This window comes from Mizuhopecten yessoensis, unplaced genomic scaffold (assembly GCF_002113885.1).
Source record: "Mizuhopecten yessoensis strain PY_sf001 unplaced genomic scaffold, ASM211388v2 scaffold11131, whole genome shotgun sequence".
NCBI classification, from domain to species: Eukaryota; Metazoa; Mollusca; class Bivalvia; order Pectinida; family Pectinidae; genus Mizuhopecten; species Mizuhopecten yessoensis.
This window is the reverse complement of record NW_018408895.1, coordinates 725,887-744,087: the sequence shown is the minus strand read 5'-3', so window position 1 is coordinate 744,087 and position 18,201 is coordinate 725,887. Positions and strand designations below refer to the sequence as shown.

Here is an 18,201-nt window from a genome sequence, read left to right as displayed (position 1 = left end):
AACTAATAAGCACCTTTGGACTAACAATTTTAGTTGAGAATATTAGAACCATTAGGGAGCTTTTGAAATGTTTGAAAAGCTAAATTGCCATAATATTAGATTTATTTTTCTAATTAAGTCCATAAAAATGGTAAANATTTATTAGGTCTAATGTGGTATCTTATGCTATCTGTGAAAATTAATCTGATTCAAAATGTGAAACATAAGCATCACCATTTGTACTGCAAAAATATAAATCAAATTAAATTCTTGATTAGGGTATATTGTTGTACTCAAAATCTCCCTTATTAAGTGAGGGTAACTTGATGACTGTTTTTCACAATCTTTGGACTAGATTCCTCCTTTATCACACACTGAGAATAGGAAATAAGTCATATGTACACAAACTTTATGGGAAGATGATGGTAAAAACAGCTGATTATCATCATACAACTCCTATATTATCATCATACAACTCCTATATTATGACAAGAATATGGCTATAGAATATTTTGTCACATGTATAATTAATTGGGCTATTTCTAAATCTTTCAATTGAGACATCATAGAAAAATTAATTTACATAAATCTCCTGATGGTGAGGATAAGGTTCAGGAAAATGTTCATTTTTTTCTTCTTCTAAATTTGCATATATTATTGGCTACACAATTCTTTAACTATTCACAAGAGATTTATTAAACACAAGCTTGAACACTTTTAACTTGAGTTATGTGAATGCCAACTCATTAAAAATCCTTTCTGGATGGCAGTACATGTAACTACAGTATTATATGGCAAAAGGAAATTACAAACATATAAACACTATAAAAGTATATATCAGCATAGATAAGTGATACTGAGACATGTTAATGTATGAATCACCAGTACCAAAACAATAAGTAAAATCATTGCATGATAATTTATAACAAGAGACCCATGGGCCTTAACGTGCACCTGAGTTATGTAAAAACAGATGTTATAGATGTTGCCAAATGAAAAAGAAATCATTTTGTAACAAAGGTAACTTGAACTACATGTAATGCAAAAGTAGTGTGAAAGATCTGGGTAGTACAAATAGTGGTTCTGTCAGTCAGCTGAATTTTGGTAAAGAACCTTAAGACCCTTCCATCTACGAAGAGTATTAGATTCTACTATATCTGGATCTTGAGAAGAGGATTTTTGAAATTTTAGTGAATTTGACCCTTTTTTGGCACCATCCCTCAGGATCCTGGGGGCTGGGGACCATATGATTCACAATTAGACTATAGTAAAGTTTACCCCCTCCCCAAGGGGAAACGTGAGACCCCAGGGTCATGAAAATCACTATTTTGGTAAAGCACATTAAGACCCTTCCATCTATGAAGAGTATTTGATTCTACCATATCAGGATCCTGAGAAGAAGATTTTTGAAATTTTAGTCAATTTGACCCTTTTTGGCCCTGCCCCTCAGGCCCCTGGGGGGTTGGGACCATATAATTCAAAATTTTGGTTGACCTTTGGCCATGGAAGGTTTCTGCAAAATTTCATTGAAATTGGTTCAGGGGTTTTGGAGAAGAAGTCGAAAATGTAAATTGTTTACGGACGCACGACGCCGGACAAAAGGCGATCGCAATAGATCACTTGAGACTTTGTCTCATGTGACCTAAAAATCATAATAATCAATTGTATACAAAATATTATTTAAAGATAACAAGCAACATTTTTCATAATTTTCTGTTAATCATGGCCACAGGGATATGTGCAGGAGGAGATAACAAACACACTACATACTCGTATACTCTTACTCGCCACCACACCTGTACAAATTTTACACTCAACTGTCAAAAGATGACAAACCAAATTGATAAGATCTTTAAATAAAGAATGGAATGACTTGCAAGAGATCTATCACACAAATTTCTTTACACATAACATATTGAGTAGTTAATTGTGTTATCCATTATGTTTGGTATCACACATCAACTTTGGATGTCCTGATCATGTTGGCGACTAAAACATAGTGTTTAAATCAGGTAGTTCAGACGTCAGGTTAGTTTTTTCAGGAACGAGGACAATTGGAGAATATCTGAATATCTTATGTCATTATGACACAGTATTGGAGATTAAAATAGGCATCTGATGGCTAACATGCTAGGTCAGCTTGTCAGAGAATGAGATCACTGCCCAATTTCCATTGATCATCCACTTGTCATCCTTAGCCTTCACTTCATCTGCCTGACCGCCCCTCAACCCAGTCACAGTATCACTCTTGCAGGCCCTTAGGGCACACAGGGGAGCAGGCTGGAATCCCCTCAGACTTGTAGTGAATTGGGTGGTGAATGGCCAGGCAAGATCTCCAACAAGCTTTCTGTAATTTAAATCCCCCTTGAGAAAGATAAAGTCGCTTTTGGCCAACCTTGCATAGAGATCTGGACAACGTGATTCCATTTCATTGAAAGGGAAAGACAAAGTCCAAAAGTCATCAACAGCAACTTGCCAGGTTTTATCTTCTAAATATTGCTTCCATTTACAAGCAAGCTTGGACATGTATATGCTGTTTGAGGCACACAGCTGGTTGATTGTCCAATCAAAGTCATATGGAGTCACGTCTGAAACAAACCATGGAAATGCTTTTTCATGGAAGCAGACCTTTGAAGCTAGGCCAAAAGAGATGAGAAATTCAGCAAAGCAGAGATCTGTAACCAGTTCAAACCCTGCATTGTCCAAAATTATATCAACACAGGCAGGATGACCTTTGGTGACCTTTATTCCCTGAAGACATTTGAACACATCCTTGGTGTTGTCTATCAGAATTTTGGGTTCAAACTGGTGTAGCTGATCCAAAGGTGAAGACCTTTGTGCAACGTCTTGACCTCCGGATATGGACAGATCACATTTGTTTCCCCACAATGACACCTGTAAGTAGAAAACATTTCCCCACAATAACACCTGTAGGTAGAACACCTGCTGGATATGGACACATCATATTTGTTTCCCAAAAGGACACAATTAGCTGGAAAAATTATTTCATTAGAGTTGAAAAGGCACTAGAGAGGTACAACATACAAGAAACTTTAGATATTGAAACATGCAACCTTGATTGTCTGAAAAATATAAAAAAAAATCTGAACTTTTATTTCCCTTTAGGGAAGCATTGATTATATTAAGAGAAAATCTTCCTTGTACCAGGAGCTGTTAAGGAGTTAACTCATGGGGGTCTATTTTTTGGAAACTTACATGAACAACATATCAGAAGTTTTTAACATGTCCAATTTCCTCTAACCAAACAAGATCAACATTGCTACAAGGGGTAATGGGTATAAATTGTACAAGGATAGAATGTGCGTCAAATAAGGTAAACTCACTCCTTCACAGAACTTTTGATTTTGGGTACAAACTGCCAACTGAGATTACAAGTTTCCTTAAGGTCATAGGAGTGTATTGATGAACGGAAAAAGGAAGTACATCCCTAGTTGAAAATCCAATGTAGGGAGACAGTATCACAATTTCCGCATACTCTAATGTTTAATATTAAACTGCTAAATATTGTATGTTTATTATTGACAGTACAGTGTATTCTCTCAGTATTAAAATGTTTCAAAGCAATCCAGGCATTAATTCAGTTGCTTTTTTATCAATGAGTCCCATGTGTCCATTTTTCTGTACTTCAGGAAACCGGCTACCTATTTCACTACTGTGAAGTTTTTCAAGAAAGATAACTCTTTACATGCAATTACTATGTGTACATGGTTTTATTAAAAAAATATCAATTTTTAATCGTTTATAGATAATAAATTTTACACAATTTAGGCATTTATTAAATTGATATACATTAATGCAATACTAATCTATGTCAGTATCATTTTTATTGACATTATTTTGCCAAAAATTGTGACTTTTTTTTTTCTAAATTCACTCCTTTTTACAAAAATTTCCATTTAAAATCCTTAAAATTCTGACAACCTGTATTTTTTCGTGGCAGAAAATTATCTTTACTTCAAAGCAATATAACTACAAAATTTGAAGAAATTCTACCGAGAAATGGTGACACAATCCTATTACCTTAAGGTCAAGCTTTGTTGTGTCCTGGTACTTACCCTGAGAAATTTTTCAAAAAGACTTTTCAAATCCACTTGTTTCCCTGATTCTCCTTCTGTTTCTACATTGTGGAGGTGTTCCATCAGCACTAGTATAGCTTGTTGGGAATCGAAGAATGATTTCTCCTTCTGTTCACGGAACACATCAAAATCTTTCAATGTTTTGCTGGAAAAAAATCAATATTTTCCAATGTAGAATGTTTTCAGAATATAAAACAAATTACATGTAATGTCTTTTTGACAATTGTTTAGTTTAAAGTGTCTTTTTGTTTCTACAGTCTGAATACATCATCAGATGTAGAGGAAACCAAGGCCTCCTCCATTCAATTATTTCAACATACTGTATACATATATATGCATGTATGGGTCAAAGAAGTAATATAGACGGTAAAATCCCATATAACACTGGATCCTAATGGAGGTATGTCCGTAGGATACGAATGACTTTGCCCCATAAAAATGCATGTATATATAATGACATCCGTCAATCATTTTCTCAAATGTGTATGCTCTCTCTTCATGAGGATGGGCCCTCCAATAAAAAAAAAATGCATTTATTAATGAGATGGATTACCATACGCTATATTATTTTCACCGCAGTTTAAATTTCATCTTTTTTACAACCCCCAATTATGGGTAATATATCATTTCAGCAAACATTAATTAACAAAATGATATACATTGAAACAAATGTAATGGGCGAAATTAACACTGCATGATTATGGATAGTATTAGAGAAGGGCATAAGTTAGACTGGGTAAAAGTTTTTCAGTATAAAGTAGTGTATAGTTTTCAAAATGTTTATGCATGACAAATTAAAGGGAGACAATCAAATTTAGTTTTTACTATAACTAAAATTCTTTAATTATGCATGACAAATTAAAGGGAGGCAATCACATTGAATTCTTACCATAACTCAGCAGCCTCTTGGACCCTGCGGTACATGTAGCATTCTACATATAACCATGGTGATTCAAACCACTTTGGAGGAGATCCTGTGGTTGTAATGATTTCCTTCAAGTGATCATTCCACACTGGTACATCAGAACGTCCATCTTGTATCGGAACTACAGGTTTGTTGGTTTGAACTTCATTACGTAGTTTTGAAATACAGCCAGCAACAGACTTCAGATCTTCTGTTCCCTCCTGTATTCAAAAATACTTCATCTTTAATAGAAATCAATCTTTCTTTTATTCCATTCTACATACTTTTATCCTTTTAAATGATATGTAATCTGATACAGGAAAGCTATAATTTCTACCAAAATGCATTTTCATTCACAATCAAGGGTACCATACATGGGGATCTCAACTGTTTCAGAATCCATGTTATTAAGAGCCAGGGACTACCAGATAAGTTACCAGAAGCGGACCAGACCCCTGAGCCAATCATGGAAGCATAAATGTGTTCATTTTTTCATGCCTAGCAAGCACCTACATGGTTACATGGTGGGGATCTCAAAGTGTATTTGTCTCACATGTTCAAGAATGGAATGAAAAATCATGTATGAAGTAAGATCTAGGGCTGTAAGTGTACTTCCTATTTTGAAATCCTTATGTAAATGTACACTGTACAGTCATACCCATAAGTATTAAAATCATACGAAAATATATTTTGGAAGCACATGTATTTGATATTTAAAACCATGACAATACTCTGTAAAATCCTTCACTCAATCATTACGAAAATGACTTTTTAAGCAGATATGTGTATCATGATACTTATGTTATTGTAAGCATCGTAGCATGGTTTGTATCGTATCATGAGGTAGGCAGATCATTTCAGCCCAAGAACTAACCAGTTTAACATATAGAGATAATTCTTTTAAAATTTGTAATTCTATGTGAGGGTGAGAAATTGTATTTCAACAATATTTCAGGAAACATTTCTCATGAAATGAAGAACACTCATTAATAAATTTTGTGATTCCTTAATTCCCTTTAAAAAAAAAAAAAAGCTATAAAAATATTTAAACCTTCACTAATTCATTTATTTTATTTTAACAAGCTGTAAAAGAAAGTTATAAAGACAGTTACCTGCAAATTTTCTTTATGTATAAGTAATATTATCCTTTTCCCCGTTTTTTCCCCAATGATTGAACAACATACTATCAGTACTGTATCAAACATAATGCAAACCTGCTGTATTTTAATAGGACACAAGCGCTTTCTTTCAAATAAAAGGGTTGCAGTCTTTACCTATGTCTTGACAGTAAATGTTACATGTAGCTTTATGACAGCTACTTACCATAGACCCAGCCAATATGTTCATGTTTTTTTTTATTATTCTGGTACTTACTGTTGTATTTCTTATGCTGGTTGTGACTAGAAAGTTCTAACCTAATTTGATATTAGAAGAAAATTACGAAGTGTTTAAAATTCATTGTACCCGTAGTATAATTATAACTGCTGTACACTGTGGGAACATTCCATCTCAACTTATCATATTTAAATGCTATTGACGGCAATAATAATTAACATGTTACAATAAGCAAAATGATACTTATTAATGTTTAAAAGTGATTTTTGTAATACCCTTTTAGTTCATTTAAGGTGGTTGCAGCATAGTTTCAGCCTCCAATAATGTCATTGTGCACTATAACTAGCATTTTAATTATACATTTCTTTCAACACCAGTATTACAATTCTCTTAGGTTGACAGGTATGAAAAGATCACTTGATTCATAAATAAAATGAAACTCACAAACTTGAAGTAAAACATACCTCGCCATACGTCTCTTTAATTTTCCCCTTTAACCTATAAACACTGTCTGCAATCTTGGACAAGATCACAGGCAGTCTGTCTTTTATGGTAAGGTAAGCAAAGGAACTGAAAAATACAACACAACTCATTCATCATATTCAGATTAATGAGACATATTATTTCAAAATTGTGTGTTAACCTAGCCTGGGTTTCCTCTGGTCTGGTGTGCCAGAAATCTATATGTCAAATTGTCTAAGCCTGGTGTCAGGGCCAGAGAAAACTCAGGCTAGTGTTTACCATGCTATTTAATTGTGATAAGTGACAAAATGTCCTTGATGATTAATATGTCAGAGCCTATAATGCATGGAAAAGAATGTATTCCAGATACAATTTACGTCACAGAGACCTCTGAATATAGTCACATTATTCAGTGTGTATACCAATACAATTACTGATACAACCATCTTCAAACTCCAAGGGTTTCACTTCAATGCACATATATTCTCTGTACCCTTGAAATATGTCCAGACAAAATTAAAGGCTCAAGGGTTAGCCATTTGATTGGTTTCAGACAAAAAATAACGGCTATTTACTTTATGCTGATAACTGTCCTTAGAAATTACAAAGGAGCTACACTGAAATGAAAAGGAATCAATTTAACCGTTATGCTGCTGTACAATTTTTTTCATCTCATGGGCCTCTCCTTTGCATTTTCTTGTTTACAGTTTCAAATCACCAATCATGTTTACTTTCTCAAATGGTGACCACCTGCATGAGACCTATCATTTCAAGGAGATTACAGGTATTCAAGATTTTGTAACTTTTTCCAAACTAATGAACTCTTATCGTTCACAAATTGGTGTATACAGAGTCATAATGTTCGTCATATGACATATTCCAAGCATGTAGAGAACATTCTGGATGGGCTTATTACCGAGCATGGGCTTATCACCGGTTAATTACAATAAATAATAATTATTAGAGTACAGAGACATACCAGGGTACTGTTAATTATGCTATATTGTCACAAGGCATATATGTTATCATTTTAACACGTGTTTCTATACCATTTATCATTAAGAACAAGATCCTGGTTGATGACTTAACGTTTTTGACAAAAACAAAATGCATTTTATCATATAAATGTTAAATATATTCTATCGAATTGTAGGAAAGGTATTCAATTTATATTACTGAAAGTTCAGGTTTTGAGAAGCAAATATATTTATATAAATGACAAACTTTTTATCCTTCGCCGATAGGGGAGGCGCCTCTACTGTTCCACTCATCGCTTTCGCTTCGTTTTGCTTGGTCTTGTCGATGTATTTCAGACGCTTGTGATCTTCGCCTACTTCCCGTATCAAACAAACACTTTTTACATTAGGATCAGACACCGGCTACTTCCTGTCCCAATCACGATGTAAACAAAACGTGAAGCCTACATATGCCTGCATGTCCTAAAATGGAATTGACGACAAAGATCTTACATGACCACCCACAATATATGGAAGAATGCGCAGGCATTCTAAATGAGGAGTGGCCAAGAAGTAAAACGGCGAGGTGGCGTATTCAACCAAGTTTTGCTAGCGTAGCTCGCTCATTATCAGATTATATTTAGCCAATACCCGAGGGAAAGCCAAGGGCTCGTTACTATAAAATATAAGCACACAAATTCGTATGTTTAGGTGTGCTGTTACCCATTTCAGTACTGCAGGAGGATATGCATATATAATATTATATATGTATACACATCATTACGCTGCACATAATACTCGAAAGAGGGTGTTGCATAATATATAGATAGATAGATATTACTATTAGTGTGTCCAGCACCTGTGAGCATAATTGAGGTATTTGTTACGAGCCCCTTTGATCTAACTTACAACTGCTAAAACTGACATTAATCACAGGCTCCAAAAGTCTGATCTGTCGCCTGTTTATGATCCATACACAGGCGACAGATCAATTTTTTTGAGTAGATTTCAAACAATAGCTGTTGTTTTTAGATATCAAGAAACCGATTTTTTCAATATTAAAAATTTTGACATTTTGATATTAAGGATGCGATATAATGATATAAAGAAATGTATTTATGGGTATTTTTGGCCATAAAGCCACTGGACCAGACAGCATCCTGACAAGGGTCCTGAAGGACATTGCACTAGAAATTACCCCGTCCTTCACCAAACTTTTCCAAATTTCACTAGACTCCGGTGAAGTGCCGAAGGACTGGCGCGAAGCCCATATTGTCCCTGTTTTTAAAAAAGGAGACAAACAGACTGCTTCCAACTACCGCCCAGTATCCCTCACAAGCATCACCTGCAATTTACTTGAACATATTATACACAGTAACGTCATGACCCACCTGGCCCAATTTGATATCCTGACTAAATACCAACACGGCTTAAGATCCAAACACTCCACTGAATCCCAATTGATACTTACCGTTGATGACCTCTGTCGAAATTTAGAAAGTAAAACCCAAACAGACATAGCCCTTTTAGATTTTTCTAAAGCGTTTGATAAAGTCCCCCATGAACGACTCCTGACCAAGCTAAACTCTTATGGTATAAGAAACAACACCCTCTCCTGGATAAGATCATTTTTACAATCTCGTGATCAGCTTGTTTTACTAAATGGTGTTAAGTCCGAGACGGCCCCTGTACTATCTGGGGTGCCCCAGGGGACGGTGATTGGTCCTCTGTTATTTCTAGTCTATATTAATGACATCGTAGATTCAGTGAAATGTAAGATCAAGCTATTTGCAGATGACTGTCTCCTCTACACAGACATCAAAACACCTGATGACTGCAAGGCTCTACAAACCGACCTTGTCAATCTACAGGCATGGGAGGACAAATGGCAAATGAACTTCAATGCCAGTAAATGCTGCTTTATAAATGTCACAAAAAACAAAGTGCCCATTAAGAACAACTATACGTTGCACAATGAATCACTTGAAAACGTTCCTGCCAGTAAATATCTCGGAGTCACTATCACCTCTGACCTGAGTTGAAGAAGTCACATCAACTCTACCTTAAATAAAGCCAATAATACCCTAGGCTTTTTATGACGCAATATGTCATCCTGCACAAAAAAAGGTAAAGGAACAGACTTACACCACCCTTGTCAGACCTACTATTGAGTATGCGTCGACTTGCTGGGACCCGTACACTGCAGACAATACTATGCTGCTGGAGTCAGTCCAACGTCGAGCTGCTCGATATGTACACAACGACTACAGGTCTAGAGATCCCAGCTGTGTGACAACCATGATCCAATCACTAAATTGGGAATCTTTAGCACAACGTAGAGCAAAATCCAGACTAACCATGATGTACAAGATCATAAACGGGCACATCGCTATTCCATCAGCCGAGTACCTTACTCAAGGGGACAGGAAAACAAGGGGGGCTCACAAATTCCATCAGATCACAACCGCATCAAATCAATACAAATATTCATTTTTCCCCCATACTATCATCACCTGGAACTCTATACCCACAGACATCGCCCAATCGCCTGATCTAAATTCATTTAAATCAGCAATTGCAGGCTTCAAACCTTTTCCTCTATACTAACTTCATGTATAATTTTGGTAAAAAGTTTGATCATATACGAAAAAACATAAGTTTTTAACTGCCACCTCTAGGAACCTCTCACAGTGACAATTGCGCTCCATCAAGGAGATCTGTCACTTAATGGAAGATGATGATGATGATGTATCAAGAAATAAATTTGATTTCATGTCATTTACTTCCATGTGTTTTCTGATATCAAGAATTAAATTTGTAGATATCAAGAATAGATTTTTAGCTATATCAAAAATTACAGCTTTTGAGATTTTAGAAAATATTTTCTAATTCTAACAAATCAGTTCTAGATATCAAGAAGTTGGATTTATGATATCATTAGATATTTTTCTATATAAAGAATTACATCACTTGATATTAATAATTCACTTTCAATGTCAATAAATTGATTTCTTGATATCTAAAATTGGAGTAATTGTTCGATGGCAAAGAAGACCTGTGGCAATGTTTCTCCTCTTGTTTTTGAAATATACATTGTATTGACACAGCATAAAGTTTCTTCTTTCAATATTGTTAGAACAAATCAATTAAGTTATCATAAAAAGTTGTTTTGAATGGATATTCGACTAAGGAAGGGAGCATCATGCACCCAAGGATGCTCCAGGCCAATTTATATCAAAATTCCTTTACTGATAATCAAGGAGTAGGATTTTAAAGAATTACTTCTATTTCTCCTATTGGGCCTAAACATCAGGTCACAACATCCAAATCTGTTCAAGTGAACCATGCCACACAGAATCATGCCCTATTTGTCCTGTAATGTTGTTCAGATAAAGGAATATTTTAATCCGTAGAGGCCTTTCAAGTTTGCTCAAATAAATCGCTTAGTTCAAATAAATTACCTTGATCTACATTCAAGGTCACATGTGTCCTGTATTAAAAGGTTTTAAAAAATCTTCTGCAGAACAATACAGCTTCCAGTCAAGATATTTGGACTGTAGCTTGCTTGAGGTTAGGGCTTTTCAAATTACCTTAACTTCTCTCTAAGGTGATAATACAAATCAGGCAAACATTTAATGCCAGCAACTCTCTTGTTCTTTGGGGTAAACTTTAAATTAAATATCTTGTTTTATAAACACAAGACAAAGAACAAAATCCATATTTAGTATCTGTGTATGATTTCAGGCTCCACAGTCTTCAAAAGTCGAATGACAAGTTCCCAATTTGTCTAGTACTGGTCAGTAAGGAGAAGGGGAAAGAACTTCTGTTGGGTCACAGCAAACTTTCTGTTGTGTATGGAAAAGAGAAATGTTGCCTGATAGAATCAGGTAAGAATGTATCTGAACATTTTCTTCAGGTTGGTTAAGTATGGATTATGAAAAGTTCTTTTTACACGACCAATAAAATTTGTTACGTGACATTTCGATGACTAGTACGATATGTACACTGTCACCTTCATCAGACAAATGACCAGTGAAGCGTATGCACTCAAAGGTGTAACATGTGTACGAGTTGTCCCCAAAATCGATGTAGATTTCGGCTACACTGTAAGCGTATGTACAATAGTTGTTATATATGTACCGGAATGACTCGATTCAGCTACGCTTTGTAGACAACTCGTACACATTTTACACCTTTGTGTGCATACGCTTCACTGGCCATATACGTCACATAACAAATTTTATTGGTTGTGTAAAAAGAACTTTTCATAATAAAGGTAAGAAGGTAAATATATTTGTATTTGTGACATTGCAAAATAGAGAAAAAAAATCATTATTTTGAAACTGATCCTATAATGATAAACCATTATGTATTCTGGTAATGGAGTGTCCCAGCATGCTATTCGTCACTCAGAGTTTCTGATATGTTTATTAATATTTTTATTGCTGCACAAAACCTTTCCTAAATGTGCAAAAAGTTAATATGTATATTTTGAAACAAATCATTGAAATCACAACTAACGACTTCAAAGCAATTACTGGCATGGTAATAAATGAAAATGCTAAGATTATTATTAATGAATCGTGCAAAGAAATTTATTCCCACTGGAAACCGGGTAGTATGTTGTTATATTTGTCATATGATTGTTATTACATGTCAGCTAAGCAGGTTTTTAATCCTCATGAAATAAAGTTGATTATAACATACTCCGTGTTAGTGACATGGTTATGAAATTTTACCATCATCTCTATAAATAACAGTATGTGTGAGAAAGAACCTAAGGGGAAAAGGATATGGGAGAGCTATCATGGATGAGGCAGAAAAGTTTGCCAAAAGGTTTGTAGTTTCTTAACTATATTCATTTCTTACTAGTATTACTTAAAATCTTTTTTCTGTGAATAGAAAATTAAGCCTTTACCATTTAATGCTAATTCCTAATTGTGTATTGAATACTTGTTGTATTACATGAAATGAGTAAGACAACAGACACATCATAACTATGTATTGTTGACATATCATTTTATGCTACCAGTAATATTTCAGTAAAGTTTAAATAAACTTTGTTATATGTGATGATCTCTGTTTACAGTCGCGATTACTGCACCATGTACTTGACGACACACGATAAACAGGACTTCTATAAACACCTGTATTTATAGACTATGTTTTATCTCTGTTTACAGTCGCGGTTACTGCACCATGTACTTGATGACACATGATAAACAGGACTTCTATAAAAACCTGTATTTATAGACTTTGTTTTATCTCAGTTTACAGTCGTGGTTACTGCACCATGTACTTGACGACACATGATAAACAGGAATTCTATAAACACCTGTATTTATAGACTATGTTTTATCTCTGTTTACAGTCGCGGTTACTGCACCATGTACTTGACGACACACGATAAACAGTACTTCTATAAACACCTGTATTTATAGACTATGTTTTATCTCTGTTTACAGTCGCGGTTACTGCACCATGTACTTGATGACACATGATAAACAGGACTTCTATAAACACCTGTATTTATAGACTTTGTTTTATCTCTGTTTACAGTCGCGGTTACTGCACCATGTACTTGACGACACATGATAAACAGGACTTCTATAAACACCTGTATTTATAGACTTTGTTTTATCTCTGTTTACAGTCGCGGTTACGGCACCATGTACTTGACGACACACGATAAACAGGACTTCTATAAACACCTGTATTTATAGACTTTGTTTTATCTCTGTTTACAGCCGCGGTTACTGCACCATGTACTTGACGACACACGATAAACAGGACTTCTATAAACACCTGTATTTATAGACTTTGTTTTATCTCTGTTTACAGTCGCGGTTACTGCACCATGTACTTGACGACACACGATAAACAGGACTTCTATAAACACCTGTATTTATAGACTTTGTTTTATCTCTGTTTACAGTCGCGGTTACGGCACCATGTACTTGACGACACACGATAAACAGGACTTCTATAAACACCTGTATTTATAGACTTTGTTTTATCTCTGTTTACAGTCGCGGTTACGGCACCATGTACTTGACGACACACGATAAACAGGACTTCTATAAACACCTGTATTTATAGACTTTGTTTTATCTCTGTTTACAGTCGCGGTTACGGCACCATGTACTTGACGACACACGATAAACAGGACTTCTATAAACACCTGTATTTATAGACTATGTTTTATCTCTGTTTACAGCCGCGGTTACAGCACCATGTACTTGACGACACACGATAAACAGGACTTCTATAAACACCTGTATTTATAGACTTTGTTTTATCTCTGTTTACAGCCGCGGTTACTGCACCATGTACTTGACGACACACGATAAACAGGACTTCTATAAACACCTGTATTTATAGACTTTGTTTTATCTCTGTTTACAGTCGCGGTTACTGCACCATGTACTTGACGACACACGATAAACAGTACTTCTATAAACACCTGTATTTATAGACTATGTTTTATCTCTGTTTACAGTCGCGGTTACAGCACCATGTACTTGACGACACATGATAAACAGGACTTCTATAAACACCTGTATTTATAGACTTTGTTTTATCTCTGTTTACAGTGGTGGTTACTGCACCATGTACTAGACGACACACGATAAACAGGACTTCTATAAACACCTGTATTTATAGACTATGTTTTATCTCTGTTTACAGCCGCGGTTACGGCACCATGTACTTGACGACACAAGATAAACAGGACTTATATAAACACCTGTATTTATAGACTTTGTTTTATCTCTGTTTACAGTTGCGGTTACTGCACCATGTACTTGACGACACACGATAAACAGGACTTCTATAAACACCTAAACTACAACTTCTGTGATCCAGTCATCAGCTTTGGTGCAGATCCGAAACTTATACCAGACTGTTTAGTAAGGTTTAGCTTTTCCCTTTGATATTGGTATCAAATTTATAAATTTCTTCTATCATTGTTTAATTATGATGAATGGTTTAGGTATAATGGTCATTGTATTGATGATCTTATAGACTAAGGTACCGTTCCCTGTAGATGGTACTTACCATGGTATTGATGATCTTTTAGACTAAGGTACAGTTCCCTGTATATGTTCCTGACCATTGTATTGATGATCTTATAGACTAAGGTACCGTTCCCTGTAGATGGTACTTACCATGGTATTGATGATCTTTTAGACTAAGGAACAGTTCCCTGTATATGTTACTTACCATTGTATTGATGATCTTATAGACTAAGGTATAGTTCCCTGTAGGTGGTACTTACCATTGTATTGATGATCTTATAGACTAAGGTACAGTTCCCTGTAGATGTTACTAACCATTGTATTGATGATCTTATAGACTAAGGTAAAGTTCCCTGTAGATGTTCCTGCCCTTTGTATTGCTGATCTTATAGACTAAGGTACAGTTCCCTGTATATGTTCCTGACCATTGTATTGATGATCTTATAGACTAAGGTAAAGTTCCCTGTAGATGTTCCTGCCCTTTGTATTGCTGATCTTATAGACTAAGGTACAGTTCCCTGTAGAGGTTACTTACCATTGTATTGATGATCTTATAGACTAAGTTACAGTTCCCTGTAGATGTTACTTACTATGTATTGATGAGCTTATAGACTAAGGTACCGTTCCCTGTAGATGGTACTTACTATGTATTGATGATCGTATAGACTAAGGTACCGTTCCCTGTAGATGGTACTTACCATGGTATTGATGATCTTTTAGACTAAGGAACAGTTCCCTGTATATGTTACTTACCATTGTATTGATGATCTTATATACTAAGGTACAGTTCCCTGTAGATGGTACTTACTATGTATTGATGATCTTATAGACTAAGGTATAGTTCCCTGTAGGTGGTACTTACCATTGTATTGATGATTTTATAGACTAAGGTACAGTTCCCTGTAGATGTTACTTACCATGGTATTGATGATCTTATAGACTAAGGTGTAGTTCCCTGTAGATGGTACTTACCATTGTATTGATGATCTTTTAGACTAAGGTACAGTTCCCTGTATATGTTACTTTCCATTGTATTGATGATCTTATAGACTAAGGTAAAGTTCCCTGTAGATGTTCCTGCCCTTTGTATTGCTGATCTTATAGACTAAGGTACAGTTCCCTGTATATGGTACTTACTATGTATTGATGATCTTATAGACTAAGGTACAGTTCCCTGTATATGTTACTTACCATGGTATTGATGATCTTATAGACTAAGGTACAGTTGCCTGTAGATGGTACTTACCATTGTATTGATGATTTTATAGACTAAGGTACAGTTCCCTGTAGATGTTCCTGACCATTCTATTGATGATCTTATAGACTAAGGTACAGTTCCCTGGAGATGTTACTTACCATTGTATTGATGATCTTATAGACTAAGTTACAGTTCCCTGTAGATGTTACTTACTATGTATTGATGATCTTATAGACTAAGGTACAGTTCCTGTAGATGTTAATCACTTTCCACTCTATAAATCAGTGTTATGATGTCCATGTCATACACAAAGCACGCGAGTATTAATATTTGGGTTTGGTTTATATTGTGTAACTGTTAGCAGGATGAATCAGTTTTACAGTTAACAAAAGGAGATGATTCTTATTATATTTTTAGCTCACCTGGCCCGAAGGGCCATGTGAGCGTATGCCGTACTGCGGCGTCCATAGTCCGTCGTCTGTCCGTCAACTTTTTCTTTTGAACGACTTTTGGCCAGTAGGTACCTGGGATGGAGTGCTATAAAGTTTCCTCATTAAAATGACTTTGACCTACTTTCAAGGTCACAGCGGTCAAATATGTGAAAAATTTCAAACAACAATATCCTAAGAACTATTTGAACTACAGTCATGATACTCGGGTATGTTATGTAGACCAGCAGTGCAATTTTTTTTTTAATTACAGTTATGAGGTCAAAGGTCAACTTTAAATGCTAGTCAGGGGTCAAATGTCAACTTTGGTTAAAAGATTTAACAATCTTCTTCTCAAGTTCCATTAGGCCCAGGGTCATGATATTTGGGCAGTAGGTACCTGGGATTGATTGCTATAAAGTTTCCTCATTAAAACGACCTTGACCTACTTTCAAGGTCACTGGGGTCAAATATGTTAAAAACTTCCTAAGAACCATTTGGACTAGAGTCATGATACTTGGGTATGTTATGTAGACCAGCTGTGTGAATTGTTTTCTTTATTACAGTAATGAGATCAAAGGTCAACTTTAAGTGCAAGTCGGAAGTCAAAGGTCAATATGGGTTAAAAGCTTTAAAATTGAAATTTCAAGTTTCAAACAACAATATCTTCAGAACCATTTAAGAGATGTTAAGATGTCTTGTGTTCTAGTTACCAAATTTGGTCTGAAGTTACCTATATGTCAATTTCATGTAACAAAAGAAACAGGTGAGTGATACAGGCCCTCTGGGCCTCTTGTTTTAAAAAGGTTTTTATCATATATATTTTTTCATGTCAAGGATACATTTTAAGGTTTTTGTGTTTTCTTTTAAATTGTGATTTATGGTTGGAAAAAGTATTTTAATGAAATGAAATAGTAAAATGTTGTTTTTTTATCTTTTTTTTTTATCCTTATACATTATAATATAATACTAATGATATTTCAGTGTTCTGTTATAACAACTGCTGGCCATAATTTGTTTTTAATAAGAACTCCTTTTTTGTTATTCAGATAAAACAGCTGACAGCTACAACTTTGAGACCTCAGGAAAAGGAACAAGAAACATCAGACAAACAGAATAATGCGTTATCAGAGTTACACCAGACAAACCTACCATCCCCATCCCCACCCCCTCCACCTCCTCCTACTACTGCCCCACTACCTCCACCTCCTCCTCCACCTCCTTCTTATGCCCCACTACCTCCACCACCCCCTCCTACTACGGCGAAAACTGTGCTGGGTAAACCAGAGATTGTGAAATGGGACCCTAGAAATATATCCTGGATGAGGAAGGATCTAAGTTGATACCCAAAATGTGTTGATAACCTGAATGAGTATTGCTTTGGTGAATCAGGAGGTAAAATAGATAATTAGTAATAATAATTTTTGAGGTTCTTATATACCGCTTTATCACAACCTAGTTTGTAGGTTGTCTCAAAGCGGTTCACAAATTATTATCCATGGTCATAGGGCCTTTGTAACCAGCCAGTACCTTTCTCAACTCCCTGGGTATTATACAGCCGGAGCTGCCATTTCGGCGCTAACAGCTAGCATTCAACAGTTCTAGCACTGCCCAACCACGTACTCATTTACAGCTGAGAAGACTGGAACAAGCGGAGTAAAGTATCTTGCTCAAAGATACAACACAGTGTCTGCCGAGACTTGAACCCGCAACCCTTTAGTTACGAACCTGGTGTCATACCACTAGACTACCGTGCCTTCTGATGTGATATTTCAGACTGCTTTGCTTCTATATAAGTCTAACAACCCCTGTATTACTGTTCTGAC

General features: G+C 35.5%; 2 protein-coding genes across 2 annotated transcripts; one reads left to right on the top strand and one right to left on the bottom strand.

Moving 5' to 3' along the window:
* Window positions 1-1,617: 1,617 nt before the first annotated feature.
* LOC110466374 (protein-glutamate O-methyltransferase-like) lies at window positions 1,618-8,125 on the bottom strand. Its single transcript, XM_021522820.1, has 5 exons — window positions 8,002-8,125; window positions 6,780-6,885; window positions 4,966-5,201; window positions 4,056-4,221; window positions 1,618-2,874 (listed from the first exon to the last, which is right to left on the bottom strand). The coding sequence occupies exons 1-5, from the start codon at window positions 8,046-8,048 to the stop codon at window positions 2,110-2,112; spliced, it is 1,320 nt and encodes a 439-aa protein (XP_021378495.1). The 5' UTR covers window positions 8,049-8,125; the 3' UTR covers window positions 1,618-2,109.
* A 70-nt stretch (window positions 8,126-8,195) lies between these two features.
* Window positions 8,196-17,864, top strand: LOC110466375 (N-acetyltransferase 6-like). The gene is made up of 5 exons (XM_021522822.1): window positions 8,196-8,319; window positions 11,478-11,620; window positions 12,494-12,569; window positions 14,515-14,641; window positions 17,425-17,864. Exons 1-5 carry the CDS (start codon window positions 8,204-8,206, stop codon window positions 17,716-17,718), a joined length of 756 nt encoding a protein of 251 aa, XP_021378497.1. The 5' UTR covers window positions 8,196-8,203; the 3' UTR covers window positions 17,719-17,864.
* Window positions 17,865-18,201: the final 337 nt, after the last annotated feature.